This window comes from Patella vulgata, chromosome 5 (genome assembly GCF_932274485.2).
Source record: "Patella vulgata chromosome 5, xgPatVulg1.2, whole genome shotgun sequence".
NCBI lineage: Eukaryota > Metazoa > Mollusca > Gastropoda > Patellidae > Patella > Patella vulgata.
In genome coordinates, this window is record NC_065883.2 from 57,395,223 (window position 1) to 57,417,036 (window position 21,814).

Sequence of the window (21,814 nt, forward strand, 5' to 3'; positions counted from 1 at the left end):
TGTTTTAGCCAATGAACACCCATTTCATATTTGTGTTAGGCATTCTTGAATCTAACATGGCTGACGCTGAGTCCGCTTCCAAAGACAAGCCCAATGTTTGTTCATTTTCTTTCAAGAAGACGAATAAACGAAAGGGAAATAGAAGAAAAAAACAAAGCAGTAGTGAAGGTACGAAAGTATCATATAGCAAAACTGACATATTTTGTCCTTTGTTATGAAATTATCCAAATAAAAGTGGTGGGAATTTACGCCAAGTAAACAAATCGAAAGTACAGGTAGTTATGAGAAAGTGAAATGGTCACTTTTTTTTAACAAGAAAACAAATGTACTATATTTCATGTGATATATATTTCAAATGAGATATTATTCATATATACCCGGAGGACTAACCTAATCATGGAAAATCCAAGCACTTGCATTTTTTTCAGAGCTTACATGGCGAAGAAATTGAAAACTGTAAAGTATGGCCCTTCATAATATTATAATATTATAATAATAATAGGGTTGTATGTAACTTGAAACTGAATGTGAATAGGCCTATGTATTTCTGCAGTGTAGAAGAAGATCTACCCATATTTTGTACAAAATCTAGTATGATGATGACTGATTTAAAAAATATCTGCATTCTGAAAATGGAACCATTTTCTGGACACAAGAAAACATTTATCCAGAACTAAATACCAAATGGGATTAAGTACATGTAGTTAGTAGTAGTGTAAATTGGTTGAACAGTATTCAGTACCAAACAGGACCACTGACCCATATTGAAATGACGACTGTATCGTATCCCACATTGAAAAAGGTTCAATTAAGAGTTTGGTAGTTTAAATTAACAATAATGTACATTTGTAGAGTGCCAGATCCATCCAAAAGCATGGAAACCAAACCAGACACAGTTATTTCAGTATGCATTTAGTAGCGATACAAATTGACCCCAATTTTGTAAAGAGTTCTATAACAGTACTAAGGCATTGAAAGTATAAATGGGTATGTTACACTTATACTTAGTGTATGTTTTATCTCCATAAATAACTTTATTTTTTCTTATTTTTCAGACAGTGATAAGAGCGATGGTGGTGATGGAAATATTGCTGTGAAAACTGCAATTTTTAAGCGAAAAGTCAATCCTATGGTTCAGTCGGTAATCACTATATTTTACATTTAATATTAAGTCCAAGAAGGTTAAACATACATTATGCAAGAGCTAAATCTGCCTAATGTTATCAGAATTATTAATTAACTCATCCAGATCATAATCAACTCTCGATGCCAACGCTAGCCAGCGATATTTAGCGGAGTGGAATACATTTTTTGAAAAATAATTAAACATAAAGATGGATAATTGATGCTTTGTTTTTTATCCTACTGACTTTAGTAATTATGATCGAGGCTAGCCTAATATTCAATAGCTTCATTACTATAATAAAAAAGGCATTTTCTGAAACTGGATCAGATTCTAATATATGGAACAAAAGGGATTTATGATTAGAAACAAATTTAATCTAGATCTACTGTATGCATGCAGTCAGAAATAGACTGACTATATTTAAATTAATCCACAAATAGTAATCTATCTTACATAACTGAAGTTATATTCATGGCTCTGAAAGCAATATTTGAATTTCTAATTCACAATTTAATCTTATAGATGCTGATGAATTTATTTTATACCAAATTAGAGTTAATTTGTATATCAGTATCTATTTTATTTTTCTAGACAAAGAAGGTGAAACTATTTAATGCTGATAAATACAGTTCTAGTAGTGAAGATGAAGCTGGCACTATGTCTGTATCATATAAATCAAGCAGAACGGGGGTAATTATGTCTTCTCTAGATTCTCTATTTTTCTTATTGTGAATTGTTAACATGATCTGATGATGGATCAACTAGTGGGTAATGTTAGGGTACAGGTGAGGTAGACAGGATGTCTTATCAGGGTAACCTTGTTTGACTGATATCTTGTTTTAGAGACATTGATTAAAAGAATCACATAGACTAGGTTTAGACAAATGAACACTTGTTACTGTGAAAAAGACTGACATTGCATTTGGGTTTGTAGACAAATTGTTTAAACACAAGGCATTGATTTACTAAAACATGTGTTGAAAGCTTTGTGCTGTGATCTGTCTACTCTTGCTGCCTACTCTTTTGTTAGAAACTTTTATTATGTAATTATACCATGTTTTAAAATGTGTATTTGATAGAAAAGAGAAGGTCCAGATGATTCAGGTGCTACAGCAGTGGTAGAGATCGATACAGAACTAAGTAAAGATGCTCAGGCTATATATGAGCGATCTTTACAAGTTAATAAGGTATGAACAGTTTCTTTTTTATCCCTATAAAATATATCACATCTATATATATATTTGTGACTGTCGTTTGTCTGTCTGTCTGTCTGTTCGGGGTTGGCGGCTACACTAGGTCTGCCCAGAAATTGAAATTTGGGGTATAGGGGTAGCTCGGACCAGGGAGTAACATAGGCCAGGTGGCGTTAGTCTACCACTTCCGGTTTCAGAGTTATGACCTCCGAGTGAAGCCGGTCTGTTCGGGGTTGGCGGCTACACTAGGTCTGCCCCGAGTCTTAAATTTGGGGTATAGGGGTAGCTCGGACCGGGGAGTAACATAGGCCAGGTGGCGTTAGTCTACCACTTCCGGTTTTGGAGTTATGACCCCCAAGCGAAGCTGGTCTGTTCGGGGTTGGCGGCTACACTAGGTCTGCCCCAAGTCTGAAATTTGGGGTATAGAGGTAGCTCGGACCTGGGAGTAACATAGGCCAAGTGGCGTTAGTCTACCACTTCCGGTTTCGGAGTTATGACCCCCGAGTGAAGTCTGTCTGTTCGGGGTTGGCGGCTAGACTAGGTCTGCCCCGAGTCTGAAATTTGGGGTATAGGGGTTGCTCGGACCCGGGAGTAACATAGGCCAGGTGGCGTTAGTCTACCACTTCCGGTTTTGGAGTTATGACCCCCGAGCGAAGCCGGGTATCCTGCTAGTGTGAAATAAAAACACTGGTAGTAGTTAGAATCGATTTTATGCAGATTGGAATACTGCTCCGTTGACAAAATTCCCCTTTCTGTTTAAATTCATTTTACATGAAGTTTATTAAGGTTAGATTACAATAGGATTTCATTTGTCATTTGTGATTTTTACAGTACATTATAAGCTAACCTACTTTCTGTCACAATCCAGCTTCATCAGTGACAGTTCTATGTATATCAACTTGTCATACTATAGATGGGGGGGGGGGTCGAGTGAATATCTAATGCAACATTTTAGTTTTAGATCATAAGGTCTGTCATTGAGTCAAGTGGTGTGGTTTTTATACCCATTTTGTGGATTTTCTCTGGGTCCTCTGGTTTTCCCAACTGCTAACTGTCACAGCTTTATGCATAGGCTTATTATAGAATGCATTCCTATCTTTTTTAACAACTTTCTGATCTCGTAGATTTTATTATAGATTTATAAAATTTTAATTGAATAAAATAGTTTCACAACAGACTGTATATATGTAAATGAGTATATTATTTAACAGGATTTAAAAGGTAAAGAAGATGATAAAGTATATAGAGGTTTAAATAATTATGCTCAGTATTATGAGAAGAAAGATACAGCACAGGGAAATGCTGCTAGTGGAATGGTCAGGTAATAAATACTTTAAACTAAAATGTCAAATGTATTAATTGTTTTATTATATATGTGGTACATGCTTATCCTTGCTAAATATTATATTAGCTATAAAAGTTATATTGTTTATAGACCCACATTCAGAGGTGTGCTGGATGGGTAGGTGACATTTTCAGCCAAGGGCCCCATGCTAGCGTAACCCAGCCCTGATTTCCACTGATGGCTTCCAGATTAGATTTCATGACCAGATTTCCATAATATTTAGATTCAATTAGTCTGTGTTGTTTTTTTTTTATTACGCAGAATTATTTTAGGAAAATGAAAAAAAAGAGATGGAAACTTTTTTAGCTTTAGCATACTCAAGGCCAGTATGCTAACTGTTACCACAAACCCTACTGACATTTAATCCGTCATCAGTAAATTTTTGGCCATGCTTGAAGTAAACTTTTTACACCTGTGCCATGGCCGGTGTCCAAATCTTGAACATCTTCTTGTTTTTGGGGTTGTGTCAGTTAACTCTAAGAGCAGAATAGAATCGAACTTTTGATATTTGTTTTTCTTTATTCGTAGGTCATAGTCTTGAATGTTGTTGTTTTTATGTTCAAAAGTTTAGGACTTAGCCCACTCATAATCCCTCAACTAAGGGTCAATGTGTGGTATGTCATGTCAAATCTTTTCTAGCATTGTTATTGCAGATGGGTACTTCATGGATGGGTTGCTACTCTTGATCAGTTTTTGGTGTCTTGTAAATGCTACCATTACCTACAAAAGAATAAACATGTTTCAACATTTGTAGACTACCCTGATGACTTTGCTGCTGTGGGCATGTTTTATTGCCTGGCAACTGTCTTTATTTAATGAATTGGTCTCGGAAAAAAAATTATTTGTAAAATTTTGCACTGTCACAGCAGCAAAGTTATGTGAGGGCTAAAATTATATTAACTTTTTATACAGGAAAGGTCCCATTCGTGCACCAGCCCATCTCCGTGCTACAGTACGCTGGGATTATCAACCTGATATATGCAAAGATTATAAAGAAACTGGTTTTTGTGGTTTTGGAGGTAAGATTAAAGTAAAAGAATTGTATCTATTAAATAATGTGTGTAATCTGTTATATTGAATTCCCTCCCTTTTGATGTCTTCAGCATGAAAATAGGGTTCACTGGTAAGCTGATACCATTGACGAATGAAGCTATAGGCCTTTTAGTAAAGATAATTTTTGTCATTAAATCATATAAGTGGTCAGTATTCTAAACTAATGTTTAATATGTATAGAAAGTGGTTAGAAATTATACAATTGTCATTAGTTAGCAGGTGTGTAACAAGCTGTAAAAGATGTCACTACTAGTGTTCGTTCGTTCGTTTCTGGAGTTTTACGTCCACTTCCACCTAAGGTGATATCGTAGACAAGGATGTTTCCTAAGAAACTTGCTGGAGGAAGCCGTAGGGATTAGGCTTGATCAAGTTTAATTTGAGACAAAGTGTCTTAGCAGGGAATGCCCAAGTTAAAAATCTCATCGAAAGGAGAGGAGAAAGTTTTGGGGCACTACTAGTGTAAAAGCGTGACTATTTATAACACCCATCACTATAGAATACACAAACCTGTACAATAGTGGTGTATATCATTCAATAGTCACAGTTTTAACACCTTAGTGACTAAACACCTACTTAATGACTACTGCCTGATTACTAACAATTTAACTAACTAATTCACATGTATACAAACTGTGCACTTTGATCTATTAGTGTCATATATTTTCATTTAAAACAGTTATTTGTTGCTTAGTCAACAATATCAACGTTACAGTGGTTTAACATCCTATTTTACTACTCCATCTGGGAATATATCTGGCAGTGTGCTATAAGGGAAATTTTGCCCAGACAGTGGTACTACAACCTTCTCTTATATCAAATGCCTACATTTAAATGTTTTTTACATACATGCCAATTGTACACAGGACTTTGGATTTTCGTACAATCAGAATGACTAGATTTAAACTTAAATATATTTTTCTTTCAGACAGCTGTAAATTTTTACATGACAGAAGTGATTATAAACATGGTTGGCAGTTAGAAAGAGAAATGACAGAAGGCAGATATGGACAAAATGGTCAGTTTAGAATGAATGTTTCCTTTAATCTTGGAAATCAATTCTATTTTAGAATTAAACATTATAATACATGCTTAGGAATTTCACAAATTAAAAACACTTATATGGATATACTACTTCTGATTAGAGACTTAGCTTCTTTAAGGAATGCTAAAATGGTTTCAAAGTATTTAATATTTAATTCAATAATCACCAGTCTTGGTTTAAAAGAAGACAAACTAGAAATGTCAGCGAAATTGGCATCGATACATAGATATCTTGTGGTAGACAAATATCACAATATGTAATTGTTGTTTGCAGTAAATGAAAACCCCTTATTATCCTGTGCTGAAAGGAAGTTAGGGAGAGATATCAGCAGAAGCACTGTACATTTTCTCAGTATAATAATGTATATTGTATTTCTTAAATTAAAATACCAATCTCATTCATAATATTAAATGATAAAAATTTACATTGATAACTATCTAGATAAATAATCCACATTTATTCATTTTTTATTACAGATAATGATAATTATGAAATAAGTAGTGATGAGGATGACCTACCATTTAAATGTTTTATTTGTAGAAATTATTTCAAAGATCCAATAGTCACAAAGTAAGTTATTATTGATTTCTTTGTTGGTAAGAATATGACAGAGATTTTAAGAAAGTCGAATTAAAAGTTTTGACCATATAATAATGTTTACATTTGTACAGATAACACATCTTCGGTATTATTACGAGTCTGGCAGATATTGCTAAACTTTACATAAGAATTCTACAAAGTTTCAACACTTAAATGATGGACATTTCATGGCAGTATAGGCATTAACACACCTCCAGGCTATATCTGATGTTTTATGTAAAGTCATTAGGGGTTGATATTGAGGTAATATTAACCTCCAATCACCACATCCTTTGAATTTCACACGCACCAGGTAAGCAGCCGATGATACTGGATAATACCTAGTGATAATCTTTTTAGTTTATGTTGATGTGTAAGTTAGATAACAACCTATTTCTAATGTTGTTATTCCAAATAAAATCTGCTAGCTCCACCCTTATAATTTTATTTTAAATAAAAACCTGTTGGCTGAGTATAAAATGCTAATTATTCTGCCCATACTGCATAAATCCTGATTGATGAGAAGTAAAACTGCACTATAGAAATTTGTATGGAAGTTCACGATTTTAGATAAGATTGATTTGTGTATGTTATGTTATATTTCAGGTGCAAACATTATTTTTGTGAGAAATGTGCTTTAAGTCATTATAGAAAGAGTAAAAGATGTTTTGTATGTAATGAACAGACAAATGGTGTTTTTAATCCTGCTAAAGGTATAATAATTAAAGGCTTATTCATTACTTTCTTTGGGTTACACTTAATTTCTAGTGAATTTTAAAATATAAATAGAGTGATCTTTTAGTATTAGACACTTGTGTTAACACTCAATTTTTATTGAGTTTTAAAACGTAAATACATTGAGTGAATCGGTTCAGCAGTCAATCCAATTTTTATGCAACAGTCCCTGGTAGTGTGCCAAATGAGTCAAATCCTAATATCGATAGTTTGTTTAATACTAGTCTCATTAAACAGGTCTGCAGCTAGTCATCTTGAACTTTTGTCATTCAAACCATTGATCATTATAAATTATTCAATGTGTAGGCTTTCATTTTTCAGACATTATAAAATCAAAAATAAGTCCATTTCTATTTGAATTTAAAAGTATTTGAATCCCCCTTTTAATTTTGTGCATAGTTTATGTAATCAATATCTATATACCAGGCCCCGTGTTCACAAAGCATTCTCAGACTTAAGTTAAGAATTTACTCAAACGTGTTCACCTTATTTTAACCAAAATATAGCCCTTTATAATAATTTTGTTGCTTGAATGTATCAAATACATCAATAAGAAACTATGTGCAAAGTTTTGTGTTTCTGCATCAAAGATATTTCTCATAAACAGTGATTGAAAGTTAAGCAGATTCTCAACTTAAGTCTGAGAATGCTTTGTGAACTCGGGGCCTGGTCATTTGAATTTGAGAGCCTTCATCTCAGCTTAATGGGAGTTGTTTCCCCTTTATTAATTACAGATCTTTGATATTCCTCAATAATGCAAATATCTCTGCGAGTAACTGATTTGTTTAAAAAGTTATATTCTTATTATTTAAAAAGTAAAAAGCTTATAATGACATTTGGATCTATCAAAAATGAGTGGGTGGTGGATGCTTGTAGCTAAACAAGGTCAACCTACCTAGCTAGCCTCAAAGGTTTTCTCTTCCGGTTCCTCCTTCTTTTGTTAATTTCCCCTAAGAAAGCTTGCATGCGACAATTCCTATTTCTTCCCCGGAGAAACTGGGCTGACAAATCCCTTGCAACTTTCTTGGCCAACAGCTGGAACCAACCAGGAACCCCCTGCATTAAGAGGTGACTGTATGTAGTGAAGTTTATTATACAAGGGTGCTGGTTATAAGTTGTTAAATATTGTTTTAAATTTTAGAATTAATAGCTAAGATGGACAAGAAAAAGTTGAATGACAGTGATAGTGATGAAGTAACAAATGAAGTTAAGAATAGTGATGTAGAAAATGATGTAGATAGTGATGAAGATAAACCTGAGGATGGATAATAACACAGAATGAACACCATATAATTTTATGTAATCAACAAGGAAATCACATTGTAAATATCATATTGTAAATAAATCATTTTTTATCAAGACAGTCATTTGAATATTAAAGCCAGAAAACATTGTGTACATGGATGTGAGAGGAGGGGAACTGTACCCCCTATCTACTCCCACACCCAGAGAATCATTTGTATTCTTGACTATTGAATAATAAAGAGGGGGAGGGATGTACCCCCATCTTCTCCTACACTTTCAGACATTAGTACCTAATTCAAGTATCCAGTATCCATGGAAAAGTAGGCATACTCTGCCCTATATACTTAGAATTTCGATAGGTAGAGTAGGCAATAGCGCTGTCCGGACAAAATTTCTCTCATAGCACGCTGCATTGCATATATGCCCATTTTCATTAACACGGTCGGAGCAAAACAGTAGGACCCTAAACCCCATTTTATCTTCATGATCATCATGGAGCTTGGGGTACACTGTCTTGGTGAAAACATTAGGTCTAGCATAATAAGCCTTTTAACAATTATAATTAAACAGTTGGTGTGAAATAACTCCTTGTCAGATACGATGACCGTAAGTAACTAACGTACGAAAATTAAATGGTAGCTGGCTTTTTTTTCGCACGTATACAGTGAATGGCCATTTTGCTCAGTAATCCCAGCCAGAATTTGGCTATTTTTTTAAAATTGCGTTAAAGTTTTAAATTTTTGTTTAGAACTGAAATAAATTAACTTTTAGTCAATCTCCACACTAAAAACATTAACAGAATTGATTGTGTATATTGATTGTGCCAATATGCCGACGTCAAATCTAGAGTTGTAGATGCTGTTATTTTTGTGAAAAATCATTGGAAGAAGCGATAAGATGTTCTGTACGGATTATAGTCCTAAAGGCTGCAAGAAGGCTATTGTTTACAATGTAACATTGTGTCTTGTAATATTGATAATGATCATAATGATGGTGTTTACATTTGTTTGTTGATGTGACCTCATGACCTGTGACGTTTAGATAACGTCATATGGATATCATGGCTATTCACTGTGTCAGAGTCACTTCTCTGCAGGTAGGGTGAGTCTGTCGTTCAGATTGATGCGATGACGTGCATCAATATTTACAGGTACAGTTGCACTGTCAAGATTCCCGTAGACATTGACAACTCACCCAGAAAATCAGGGAATTATTTTGGCTCTTTTTATTGATTCGATATTATTACGACACTTTCACAACCTGGTATTTATTTTTAAACCCAGAACATCAGGGAATTAATTTGACTTATTGATTGACTTATTGATTCGATATTATTACGACACTTTCACAACCGGGTATTTATTTTTAAATAAAGTTGTATAATTATTTTACAAATCACAAAATAATACATGGTTGAATTCCTCGATTTTCATTTCAGCTGTAAAGGTTATTTTAATGAAAAGGGTGCTTTAAGTGGTTGTAGAAAGCTTAAAATCCCAGCACTCTAACCCGACCTTGTACATGGCTATAGAGAAATTTCAATAGACAGATTCTGTTAGATTCAGACACTGATCCTAAGCTAAGAATTCTGATAAAATCTTTCTAAGATAAATTCTTATGATGGGTTGATAAAATATGTTTCAATTCCCGTGGTGAACTATATTGTCTGCTATCAGTAGACACGTTGTCCTTCATTTTCTATTATCTGTATGTATTTGGGTACAGATCATTATTATAATATAGGATAAAAAAACCCATAGATTATTAAACACCATAAACAAATTATTAGTAATGGGCATTTATAATTGCTTTGTTTCTACAGACAGTCCAACGGAGACTGATTATAGTTTCTAAAATGGCGCTACACGTCTCTATTGTAGACCACAAGGTATTTCAGTATTCCAAAGCTGTATACAATTAGACACTTTTATTCTAGAATTTAAGCCTAACAATGTAGACATAGGGTAACTCAAGTTTTGCACAAATAGCCCAAGTACATTACTGCAATTGACAGATTTGATTAAACAACTACTGCCTTTAAAACCGTAACGGGGAAAACATGCAATTTACCAAAGATAAAAATATCTCGATTTCATTTCAGATGCTCATCAACGTTGTTGACAATAATTTGGAGAATTGCAATTCTCTCTAAACATGAGCGCCGATATTTTAGAATTTGCTTCAATTACTTAAGGTCTTTCATCGAGTCAACTCGCGTGGTTTCGATTCCCCGGTTGTACGTGACAAGGGGTTTGGTCACCTGTCCAACCTCGTGGGTTATCTCCGGGTCCTCCCCCTGCTAAAGACCCCTACGCGCAAGCGAATTATTGAAATAAATTTGAACCATATTTTAGTCCCGAAATGACCTAGTTTGTGTCGGGTGGAGGTTAAACCCCCCTCCCCTTCTTTCATGCAAGTGTATAAGCCCTTTTTTGATGTTGGAATGACGGACGAGTCTTTCAATGTAAACACAAACGAGAAACATATAATGGGACGTAATATGTAATGCTGTAAACTCATTAAATTCAATATTGGGAGACGATTCTGTTTCATGGAAAATTTTGCTAAATTAGATTAACTATAGTGCTGTGAACGTTATTTAAACAAGACCGTTTTAGGCAATCCTCTACTCTAAAATAGGATCACGAACTAATGGACCTTTGGTCTATATGTCTATGATCGGATTATCTTAATGTGAATGGAAGCTACTGCTCTTATTAAAAGTTATTGTCACAAAGTGACCCCATGTCCTCTATATTTTAATAATTACCCCATTTCCCAATTCCCAACAAACAACACAATTAATTAAATTATTTTCAATATGTTTATTATTTCAATTAACATATACAATTTTAAAGGTTTTCACTGTTCCTTTAATTTTATCAATCCTCCTGGCGAGCATTCAGATCATTTCCCCGTCCTAATCCCACCATCCAAATCGGGTAGTATAGAATGAATAAAAACAAGGGAATGTACGAACCATTTCCATTTTTCTCGTTTTCCCTGACATTCAATTACTTTTTTGAATTATCAGATATCCTCTCACAGCCTCACGTAACTTTTGGTCTTCGAAGGAATTATTAGTGAGCAGAAATTCGCCCGTGTATCTGTTATCACTCGTCACTTCGGTCATTTATATACATGTAGAAGGATAACTAGAGTTTTCCCTTTGCGTTCGTCACTTCCATTGCTTGAAATCTTCATAACACATCTATCGTAGCAATGCTCTCTGTGTTAAAATTATATTTGGAACGTGTTTAACCAGTTCTATCACATATGTGGTAATGACTGACACCAATCTTGTCCTTCATACCCGAACACAAATCCTCGAAAATTCACAAAACTTTACATCTCACAGATCTACATAATTTCTAGGATTCACCTAGACTCACAAGTTGTATTAAAATTCCCCAAGATTTAAATATACAATGTGAAATGAAATGAAATGAAATGGGGTTTAACGTCCTACTGTTCTGCTCTTAACCTGGGCTAATGAAAACGGGCATACGCCATACAGTGTGCTATGAGGGAAATTTTGCCCGGGCAGCGGCACTACGGCCTACTCTTATATCGAATTCCAACTGCCAAGGGATCTTTTACGTGCACGTCCCATCCGAACGACTAGACAGCTGTCCTTGTCAGGCCCCCCCATCCTGCATCACTGACAAGGGGAAACCACGCCGGAAAACCTGGGTGAACTTTCTCGGCCAATGCAGGGATCGAACACCCGACCTCCAGGCTAGCGAGCCAGTGTCTTACCAACTTAGCCCCTAAATATACAATGTACTTCACCAAGACTACATAGGCGTATGAATCACAAAGTTCACCAATATTAAACTACTAATATGAATCACAAGGTTACCCCTGGATTGAAATATCGGTCACCCAGACATTACCAGTATGTTATTTCATTAAGGAACGAATTCATCACAATTAAATACATCTTATTTATTTAGTAGGTTCTAATCATCTAAAGTCAGTCATTTGTGTTACTGTAGATGTCTAACCTGTATCTTATTTCAAACCTGGCAGCTGAATGGCCGAATGGTTAGCACTTGCGCGCTGTATCGTAAGGTCTGTCATTGAGTCAACTGGCGTGGCTTCCATTCCCCGGTTGTACGTGGTTTTTCTCTCGGTCCTCCGGTTTCCTCCGACTGCTAAATACCCCTACGCGCAAGCGAATTGTTGAAATAAAATTGAACCATGTGTTAGTCCCGAAATGACCTAGAGTGGACGTTAAACCCCATCTCTCTCTCTCTCTCTCTCTCTCTCTTCCAAACCTCTCTGACAAAATCTTTTCAAGTCGTACACCAAGAAACTTTAAGTCCTTTAAACATCCAATCAAAATTATGCACCACATGCATCACAACCCACACATTCATTACTTTACACCCTCATTACCTAACTTGTTAAAACATAGCCACAATCATTCTGTAAAAAAACAACGTATATACATTGAAAATAATTAAACTTTACTAACCAAAACCTGTACAACCATTAATAAATGTTTTTAAAAGAATAAATATTCCCTTTAGCCATGCACCAAATTAATAAGGACCCTATCACCATGTCACAATTATACATACCAAATGAACATACCAATTGTGACAGTTATTCACGAAATTCTGTAGCCGTTGGCAACTTTGTCCATAGAAACGTTAATTCATCTTCAGGCCTTTGGCTTTTGGATATCAGTAATAAGATCTGAATTTTCTTTCGTAACTTATCGTTGACTTGTTTAATTGAATTTTGTTGTGGAAAGTTAACGGAAATTGTTTCTTCAGAAATAGTAAGTGGACGGCCCTGGGATGTGTTTGCTAATTACCTATTTCATCATCCAAGAGGCTAACACACACAGCTTTCTTTGTTTGGTAAAATGGATTACCAGAAGGCATATGATTTGGATTTTGATCAGTACTTTCAGTACACTTCTAGTTTATCTCAACTAGACCGCTTTACAGATTTTAATCCCATCCATGCATATTTTCGCCGTTACAAACTTCATCCCTTTTATCGTCATCTCACGTGACCTTAATCATACAGACAGGTGCAATCCACTTTCTACCAAAAAGTTCTGGAGTATGCCATTAAAGGGTTATAGCTGTCTACCTTAATACGCCGCGTATTTCAATTTGGAAATTTTAAAATCTCCCACGCGACTTTGGTATCAGTAAAGATACGGAATCTCAGACAAAGCTATTTCAGCCAATATAAATTAAAATGCGCACTGTGTCTATCCTGGACTCAATAATCGCACATTTTTCTTTAAAGTAACATGTGGGACATGGGTTATCTTCCTGCTTCTCATGTTAATGACTGTGAACACGATTGCATTTCCCAGTCCAAGTTTTATTTTGCTCGTTATCATTACTGTTGGTGAAAATATACCCCCTGGGTCGTGTGTAGTCTGTAATCTATAATTTGTATTTCGGAGAGAAATTTAAACGATACCCATGGCACCCCCTCTTTGATTGGGTTAAAAATAAATTTTGTAGATTTGACTGCATTTCATGGATTGACTAATCCATTTAATTCTCGATCATCCGATGTTCTATTTTTATAACATTATTGTCGTCGCCCCTGTCCGTCCGTCCGTCCGGACGTCCGTCCACAATTGTTTGTGAACAGTCTACAGGTCACAAGTTTTATCCGATTTCAATGAAACTTGAAATATAGGTTTATCACCCTAAGATCTCGGTTCCTGTCGATATTGGCATGTATCGGACTGTAACTTCATGGATTATGGACCCTGATTGTACGAAAAATCACGTTTTTAGCTTGTGAACACTGTAGAGGTCACAATTTTTATCCGATTTATTTTAAACTTGAAATGTATGATTATATCCCAAAGATCTCGGTTCCTTTCGATATTCGCGCACATCTGAACGTAACTTCCTGAATTATGGCCCCTGATTGTACGAAAAATCGCGTTTTTAGCTTGTGGACCCTATAGAGGTCATAATTTTTATCCGATTTAAAAAAAAACGTATTATTATATCACCGTTAGACCCTAAGAACGACTGAGTTCGAATTTCGTGAAAATAGGCCAAAACTGACAGACAAAATGGCCGCCCTTCGTTCTCAAATAGCGTAAACATATGGTATATCAAGGTTGTGGACCCTATAGAGGTCACAATTTTTATCCGATTTTGTTGAAACTTGAAATGTAAGTTTATAACCCAAAGATCTTGGTTCCTTTCGATATGCGCGCATATCGGACCGTAACTTCCTGAATTGTAGCCCCTGATTGTACGAAAAATCACTTTCTTTTAAGCTTGTTCTCTATCCATCTCTCGAAAATGTGGGCGTATCCTGCCTGGCAGCCGCTGGTTTTCTTTTTGCATAGTGCTAAAACCATAACCCTTGATTGCATACACGAAGTCGACTAAAATAATTCAAATTCTATCAATACGAAGTCAGACAATAGTATAATAGCACATAAAGTTGTCAAGGAAAGGTGCGATTTAACTGGTCAACGTAGTATCGGGTATTTCGTCGAAAATAATATACGAGAACATCGCTAAAGCTGCAATATACTCACATTCCTGCTTTGACTGATATGGCACTTTTTAAAATGAAGAGAATGAAATATGAAATGGCTGTAATATGATCAGGCAAAGAAGACTAGGCAGACAAAATATTAACAAAAACGTGGGTGTGACACTGCCCCAGGGGGCGGGGGCGCATGGGGTTTGGAGGAGGGGGGGGGTGCATCAACATCAATAGTTGCCGTCCTTAGGGTATAAGGAATAAGTATACCAAGATAATCCATTCAGAATTGTGGCTTTCGGGCGCTAAAGGCAAAAATTGGGCGTGGCTCTGGCCCTGGGAGTCGGGGCATTCACCAAAATCATTAGTTGACGCCCTTAGGCTATAAGGAATACATATGCCAAGTACCAAGCTGATCCATTCAGAATTGCGGCCTGTAAACGACAAACACAAAAATTGGGCGTGGCTCTGCCACTGGGGTCGGGACATGCAGTTGTCGTCCTTAGGCTATAAGGAATACACATTCCAAGTTCAAAGATGACCCATTAAGATTTGTGGCCTGTAGGGAAAACACGCAGACACCAAGACAAAATGGGTATGGCTCTGCCTCTGGGGGTTGGGCAATCACCAAAAAACAATAGGGGTCATTCTTGTATAAGCAATAGGTATGCAAAGGTATTTCAAAAGTATCTATTAAGAATTGCGGCCTGTAGGCGAAACACAAGACACACAAACATTGGGTGTGGCTCTGCCCCAGGGGATCGGGCATGTACCAAAAATAATAGAGTTCAGCCTTAGGGTATAAGGAATAAGTATAACAAGTTTTCAAGACGATCGCTTAAGAATTGTGGGCTGTAGGCGACACACAGACACAAAAAGAAAATGGGCGTGGCACTGTCCCTGGGTGTTGGGCATGCACCCCAAATGATAGGGATGTTCCGTAGGGTACAAAGAATAAGTATGCAAAGTTTCAAATTGATACGTTAAGAAATGCGGCCTGTAGACGACAAACAAACAAATACAAGAAATGGGCGTGCACTAAAAACAATAGGGATCATCCTTAGGGTATCAGGAATAAGTATGTAAAGTTTCGGGATGACCACTTAAGAATTATTGTTGCTTGTAGGCGACACACAGGCACACAAAAAGAAAATGGGCGTGGCTTTGTCCCGGGGGGGGGGGGCATGCACCCCAAACCATAGGGATGTGCCTTAGGGTACAAAGAAAAAGTATGCAAAGTTTCAAGATGATACGTTAAGAAATGCGGCCTGTAGACGACAAACGAACAAATACAAGAAATGGGCGTGGCTTTACCCCGGGTAGTCGGGTATGCACCAAAAACAATAGGGATCATTCTTAGGGTATAAGGAATAAGTTTATAAAGTTTGAACAAAATCCAGTAAGAATTGCGCCCTGTAGGCGACCCCCCCCCCCCACCACACACACACAGACAGGTGCGACGGCATAATTATGAATGTGGACGTATAAAAATGTAAATATTTGTAGCAAAATTGTAACCAGAATCTAAAAAAAAACCTGCCCTTTTAAAAAGATCTCTTATTACGTTGTGGCATAGGAACCAGTCAGAACTAAACGAGTACACATATTACTGGCTAGTTTGTGATAAACCCTCGGTCTTTGTGACGGCATAAACAAGCGGTAACATTATTGATAATTTAGCTAGTTGATGGAATACGGAATAGTTTTCATGAGTGGAGCTATATTGGCTCGTTTAATGAATACTTTAATCAAAACACAATTCAGTCAAGCACATACCGTGTTCGAGCGTTCCTTTATGTGCCTTTACTGACCCCGTCTTCATTTGGATCCCATTGCAAACTACGATATTGTGAAAGATGAATCTCTGAAAGGAATATCAGTCCAAAATGCTTCCCATTCCGTTCATTATTGATATAATGATGCGAAGACCTTAATATCAATCTTGCAATAATTGCCGAAGACACGATCCAGGGGATAATGCTGAATATAAAAGATGGGGAACGCCGTGCCCAAGCAACATACCACCGGAGGCTTAGAGGGCAGATGTTAAGATCACTGCAGGTGTTCTGCTTAACCTCTTGCAATATGCATGGAGAAGGAAGGGATACCATACGAATGTTAAATTACGACGACAGGAAGACCGTGTCCACTGCCAAAAACTGGAAATGGTAGCAAGTTCCATAACTCACAAGCAAAATATTCACTCCAATTATTCGCTGGGTACAAAGCTAAGAGATTAGCAAGCTAGATTTCGATATGGGAGATCAAATATGGACCTTTGGAATATTAGAATAATCATCAAACGGTCTCTACAAGAGTAATCCCACTAAAATGCTAACTTTTTTGATTTCAAGAAGGCCTTTGATATCTGGATAGCTCAATTTAGAAAATACTAAGACATAATTGCATAGCTGCTAAAATTATCAGCTTAATTCAAAAACAGAATACCTTGTCTAGTAAGACAAGGGTGTTAACATTTCATTGGTAATGTATTGAGTTCTGAAAACATTACCGGAAATTCCTCAAAGAACTCAGTTATTGCAGATAACTTTGAACTCCTATCTCAGAACTCGTCCAATAAGAAAAGTCTGGTTTTGAGAAAAACACGTACTGCAAAACGAAAATAATGCCCTTGAATAGCAAATTGAATGATCCATTTAACAACGATTGCAGAGTTGTAGAAGATGTGTCAAGTTCGCCTATCCCTTGGCGAACTAACAAGATTGTAATATCCAGGATTTCTAATCGGAGAATTGGACTCAAACCAAACCAGGCATACCTTACGCCGCCCGCATTCAATCATTTTGCGTCAGGCATTAGAATGGAACCCAAAGGAAATCGGAAGCGAAAATGCCAAGTTATGATCGGAGGAGAAACCTGAATTAACGAGAATTGGTATCACATTTGGAGAAGAATAGAAAACAGCTTTGGACCGTAATTGACGGAAGATCCCGTGTTGCACTTGAAACGGAAATGATTTTATGTGTGAATTATCTAGCCCATAAGAAAATATGCAACAATTGTGAAGTTGTTTTTTTCTTCAGATCGGATATTAAAGATACATTAGTTAAAAGTTTAATAAAGAGTTGGCCATTCTTGCTATAATAATTCAAAAATAAATGATAAAAAAAGAAAATATTGAAAATTTCAGTCAATTTACTTTATTCTGAACGTAGTTGTCACTGTTGGAAGTTTAGACTAGGAATAGGCATCAACTGTGCCCGCATCGTCGGCGAGAATTGCCGATCGTTTGATTGACAGATGATAACTCCACCCACATATTCTCAATTATCAAGTAACATTCTTATGGGCTATGGTGCCCTCGCTTGGCAGGCCTTTCATCGAAAGTCTCCGGTAGTGACGTCAGTGGATGACGGTAAACCTAAGTTTGGTCGTCCATTTATTGATTTAATTATTAAATGGACTGTTTAAATACACGCTCTATTCAAACAATCCGAGGATCTACAGAGTTGATATTGAGCTTGTCATGTAAATAAAAGTCTAATTAATAATTTCTATAACATTGGAATAGGCAGATTTAACTCTTACATAATGTATGTTTAAAATAACATTTATTTGAGGCAGCAGGATTATTGTATCGATCAGGATTATGAGTACACATTGAACAATCACAATACAGAATAATTTACCATACTTTATCAGCCTTCAGTTGTAATAAAAGATTGCGTAAACGTAATATATAGTTAATAAAGATAGTTATAAGTATGCTAGCTTCATGTGTGTAATCAATATCCCTTGCTGTTTATAAGAAATAGCTATTGGATTTCCAAATAGGTTATTTGATTAGAAATCACAGGGGATTTAACGTCTTATTTTTCTGCACCAACAGGGATAATGAAACGGAACGTCTGTGTTCATAAAATTGAATAAACAATCTTTGAGTTCAAAGTAAACCCATGTGTTAATGAATTTAGGAATTCCCGTGGCTCATAAAAAAGATATACATGTATTTCGGTATACAGACAACCAATTCTTAATGATCTTATTATATTAAAGCGACTTTTCTTTTACAGTTTTCTGACAGTATCTAATTTTTAATATGTACCCAAATGGATTATTTAACATTTAATTAACAACACAACATCAAAATATCAACGGTAATTATTCTCCTGTCTTAGATTACATTGGATTAAAAAAAAAAGGTGCCATTCTAGCTCCCTCCGATCTAACGTGTTGCTCCTGGAAACACGTGATAAAATCTCAAGGACCGCTGGGATGGTGGCAGGATGCAACTTCCTACGCGCAAACGAATTATTGAAATAAAAATTGAACTATATGTTAGTCCCGAAATGACATAGTTTGTGTCGCGTAGACGTTAAACCCCAGTTCTCCCTCTCTCCGTGCTACCCATCATAAAATAAGGTTCTAGTTGTTATATAACATATATATATCTGAGTGTGATGCCCATCATAAAAAAGGTTCTAGTTATATAACTAATATATACTCTTCAAAAAAAGTAGGGGATATTGAAATGCAAATATCTATGCAGGTTGTGATATGATAAATAGTCATGGACACTTGACATGCTTTGAGAGTATGTTCACAGATGAAGAACATATCGCCCCAACAGAACCACTGAGCTGCACATGCGACACGCCATACACGTGGGAGGGGTTCATTGTCAAATTTGACATTTCAATGAAGGGTTGATGAAAACTGCCGCGTGCTGGTTTATCTATCCATGTTTGCTTTCCTATCGGTTCTTGCATAAGATTTACTGTTTAGCGTATCTTTGCTTTAGTGTGTTACGTTTAATTTGATCGGGAGACGTGTTCGTCGACGTCAACGGACAACACTGCAAGAATTGGCCGTGGCACAGCTAGAGGAGTGGGTCAAATTAGGAGCATGCCACGACGAATGCTTATTATTTGCAATTAGCCAGCTTTAGAATCATGGCTCTACCTGCTAGGCAACCAAACGAAATATCTGATTAGCCAGTTTACTGCAATCGGTTCTCGACCAATGTACCTAGATGTACCTAGATTCATGGTCGACGGCTTAGACTAGTCGATATAATATGGTGAATAAATGAGATAATTTGTAGAGTTGGATCTAGATGGATATGCACAGTGATAGTAGTTCTTTATGAAACACATTTATAGAAGACCAACGTTCTAATTGAAACATCTATAAAACTGGCCACTTTAATCATTGGTTTTATAATAATTGATCTGAATTCAATTGTATTCATATACATGTATTTACTTTGCAGTTTGGTTCAACACATCGTTCACATTGTGTGCCGAGTTCATTAACCGGACACATCAACAATTTGTCAAGGGTCAGTCATCATGGCAAACAAATCAGCAGTAGATTAAACCAGCATGGTGTAAATTGTTTTTATAATGAATGATTAATGTCGAAGTCTGTCCTATCAAACAATAATTCTGTGGCTAGATAATCCCAGCGGTGGTGGTGAAGGTTGACTGCTGTCAAGGATCTAACATGATGGAAGAAGTAAAAGACTGTATTCAGTATTTACAAACATAGAGAAAATGAAAAAACAAAAACAAAATTGAATAGACCGAACATCAGCAATGTCCCGTAAAACGATAGCCACAGAGAGCAGTTTATTCGAAAGATAAACTTTGATGTTGACCCAAATTTTTTAAGGATCCTTTTATAGCCTTCAAGAAATCTGATTGGTGTAGGTGTTTATTCGGTGAATGCCTGCCTTGATGGAGTTCGAAGGTGAGCATTTTCGGCTTAGGGTAAGCAGAGATAAGCAATTCGATTGATTGATGCTTTGGGACACGATAACTTTAGTTCTAATTAAGTGAGAGTGATGAAACTCTGTGCATGGTTTCATTACATCAATACCTTGACTAATGAACAATATATGCTCAGGGTAAGCAGAGCGATAAGCAATTTGTTTGCCCAAGACTTTGGAACACAGTAATCCTTCTTCTCGTTGAGGTAGAATGTGTAGGCGTTCATTAGCTGAACAGAGATAAGCAATGTGATTGGTTGATGTTTTGGGACACAACAACAACGTCCACTCGACACAAACTAGGTCATTTCGGGACTAACATATGGTTTAATTTTATTTCAATAATTCGCTTGCGCGTAGGGGTCTTTAGCAGTGGGAGGAAACCGGAGGACCCGGAGAAAACACACGAGGTTGGACAGGCGATCCTGCTCATTGTCACGTACAACGGGGGAATCAAAACCACGCCAGTTGACTCAATGACAGACTTTATGATACAGCGAGCACACGCTAACCATTCAGCCATCCAATCCCCCTAATTAAGCGAGAGTGATGGAACTTAGTGTATAGTTTCATCACATCAATACCTTGACTAAGTTCGATAATGTACATTTTTGGCTCCGGGTAAGCAGAGCGATAACCAATTTGATTGGTCGATACTTTGGAGCTCGAAAACTTTGATTCTAATTGAGTAATAGTGGTTAAACTTCGTGTAATAGTTTCATTACGTCAATACCTTAACAAAATCCGATGCTGGGCATTTTCTGCTTTGGCAAAGTAGAGACTTCAATCTGATTGGTCGAGACTTTGGAACACAATAACTCTCCTTCTAATTGAGGTAGAATGTTCAAAATTGGTGTTGATGCCTATAGGGTGAATGCCTTAGACAGGGTTCGATGATGCGCATTTTCCACTAAGGCTAAGTAGAGATAAGCAATTCGACTGGTTGAGACTTTGGAACACGATAACGTTGGTTCTAATTGGGTGAGAGCGATGAAACTCGCGAGTATAGATGCATATTGACTAAGTTCGATGATGAGAATTTTCTGCTTAGGCTAAGTAACAATACGCAATTTGATTGGCCAAAACTTTGGAGCATAATTGAGGTAGAATGTTTAAACTTGATGTAATGTTCATTAGGTGAATGTCTTGACCGAGTTCAATGATTAACATTTCCGGCTAAAGCTATGCAGGCTAAGCATTTCTTTGGTCGATGCTTTGGGACAAGATAACTTTGATTGTAATTTATGGAGAGTGGTGAAACTTAGTGTATAGTTTC

At 36.5% G+C, this 21,814-nt stretch overlaps 1 protein-coding gene across 1 annotated transcript; it reads left to right on the plus strand.

Annotated features, from left to right (window-relative positions):
* The first annotated feature begins 22 nt into the window (after window positions 1–22).
* LOC126820769 (E3 ubiquitin-protein ligase RNF113A) lies at window positions 23–8,432 on the plus strand. The gene is made up of 10 exons (XM_050548886.1): window positions 23–168; window positions 1,056–1,141; window positions 1,718–1,816; window positions 2,206–2,313; window positions 3,531–3,640; window positions 4,577–4,683; window positions 5,643–5,732; window positions 6,236–6,329; window positions 6,945–7,051; window positions 8,215–8,432. The coding sequence occupies exons 1-10, from the start codon at window positions 57–59 to the stop codon at window positions 8,340–8,342; spliced, it is 1,041 nt and encodes a 346-aa protein (XP_050404843.1). The 5' UTR covers window positions 23–56; the 3' UTR covers window positions 8,343–8,432.
* The last annotated feature ends 13,382 nt before the right edge of the window (window positions 8,433–21,814 follow it).

Coding starts and splice junctions, on each gene's coding strand:
- LOC126820769 (XM_050548886.1), top strand. CDS start 57: ATGGCTGACGCTGAGTCCGCTTCCAAAGACAAGCCCAATGTTTGTTCA. Junction 1,817..2,205: donor ATAAATCAAGCAGAACGGGG/GTAATTATGTCT, acceptor TGTATTTGATAG/AAAAGAGAAGGTCCAGATGA. Junction 2,314..3,530: donor GATCTTTACAAGTTAATAAG/GTATGAACAGTT, acceptor ATTATTTAACAG/GATTTAAAAGGTAAAGAAGA.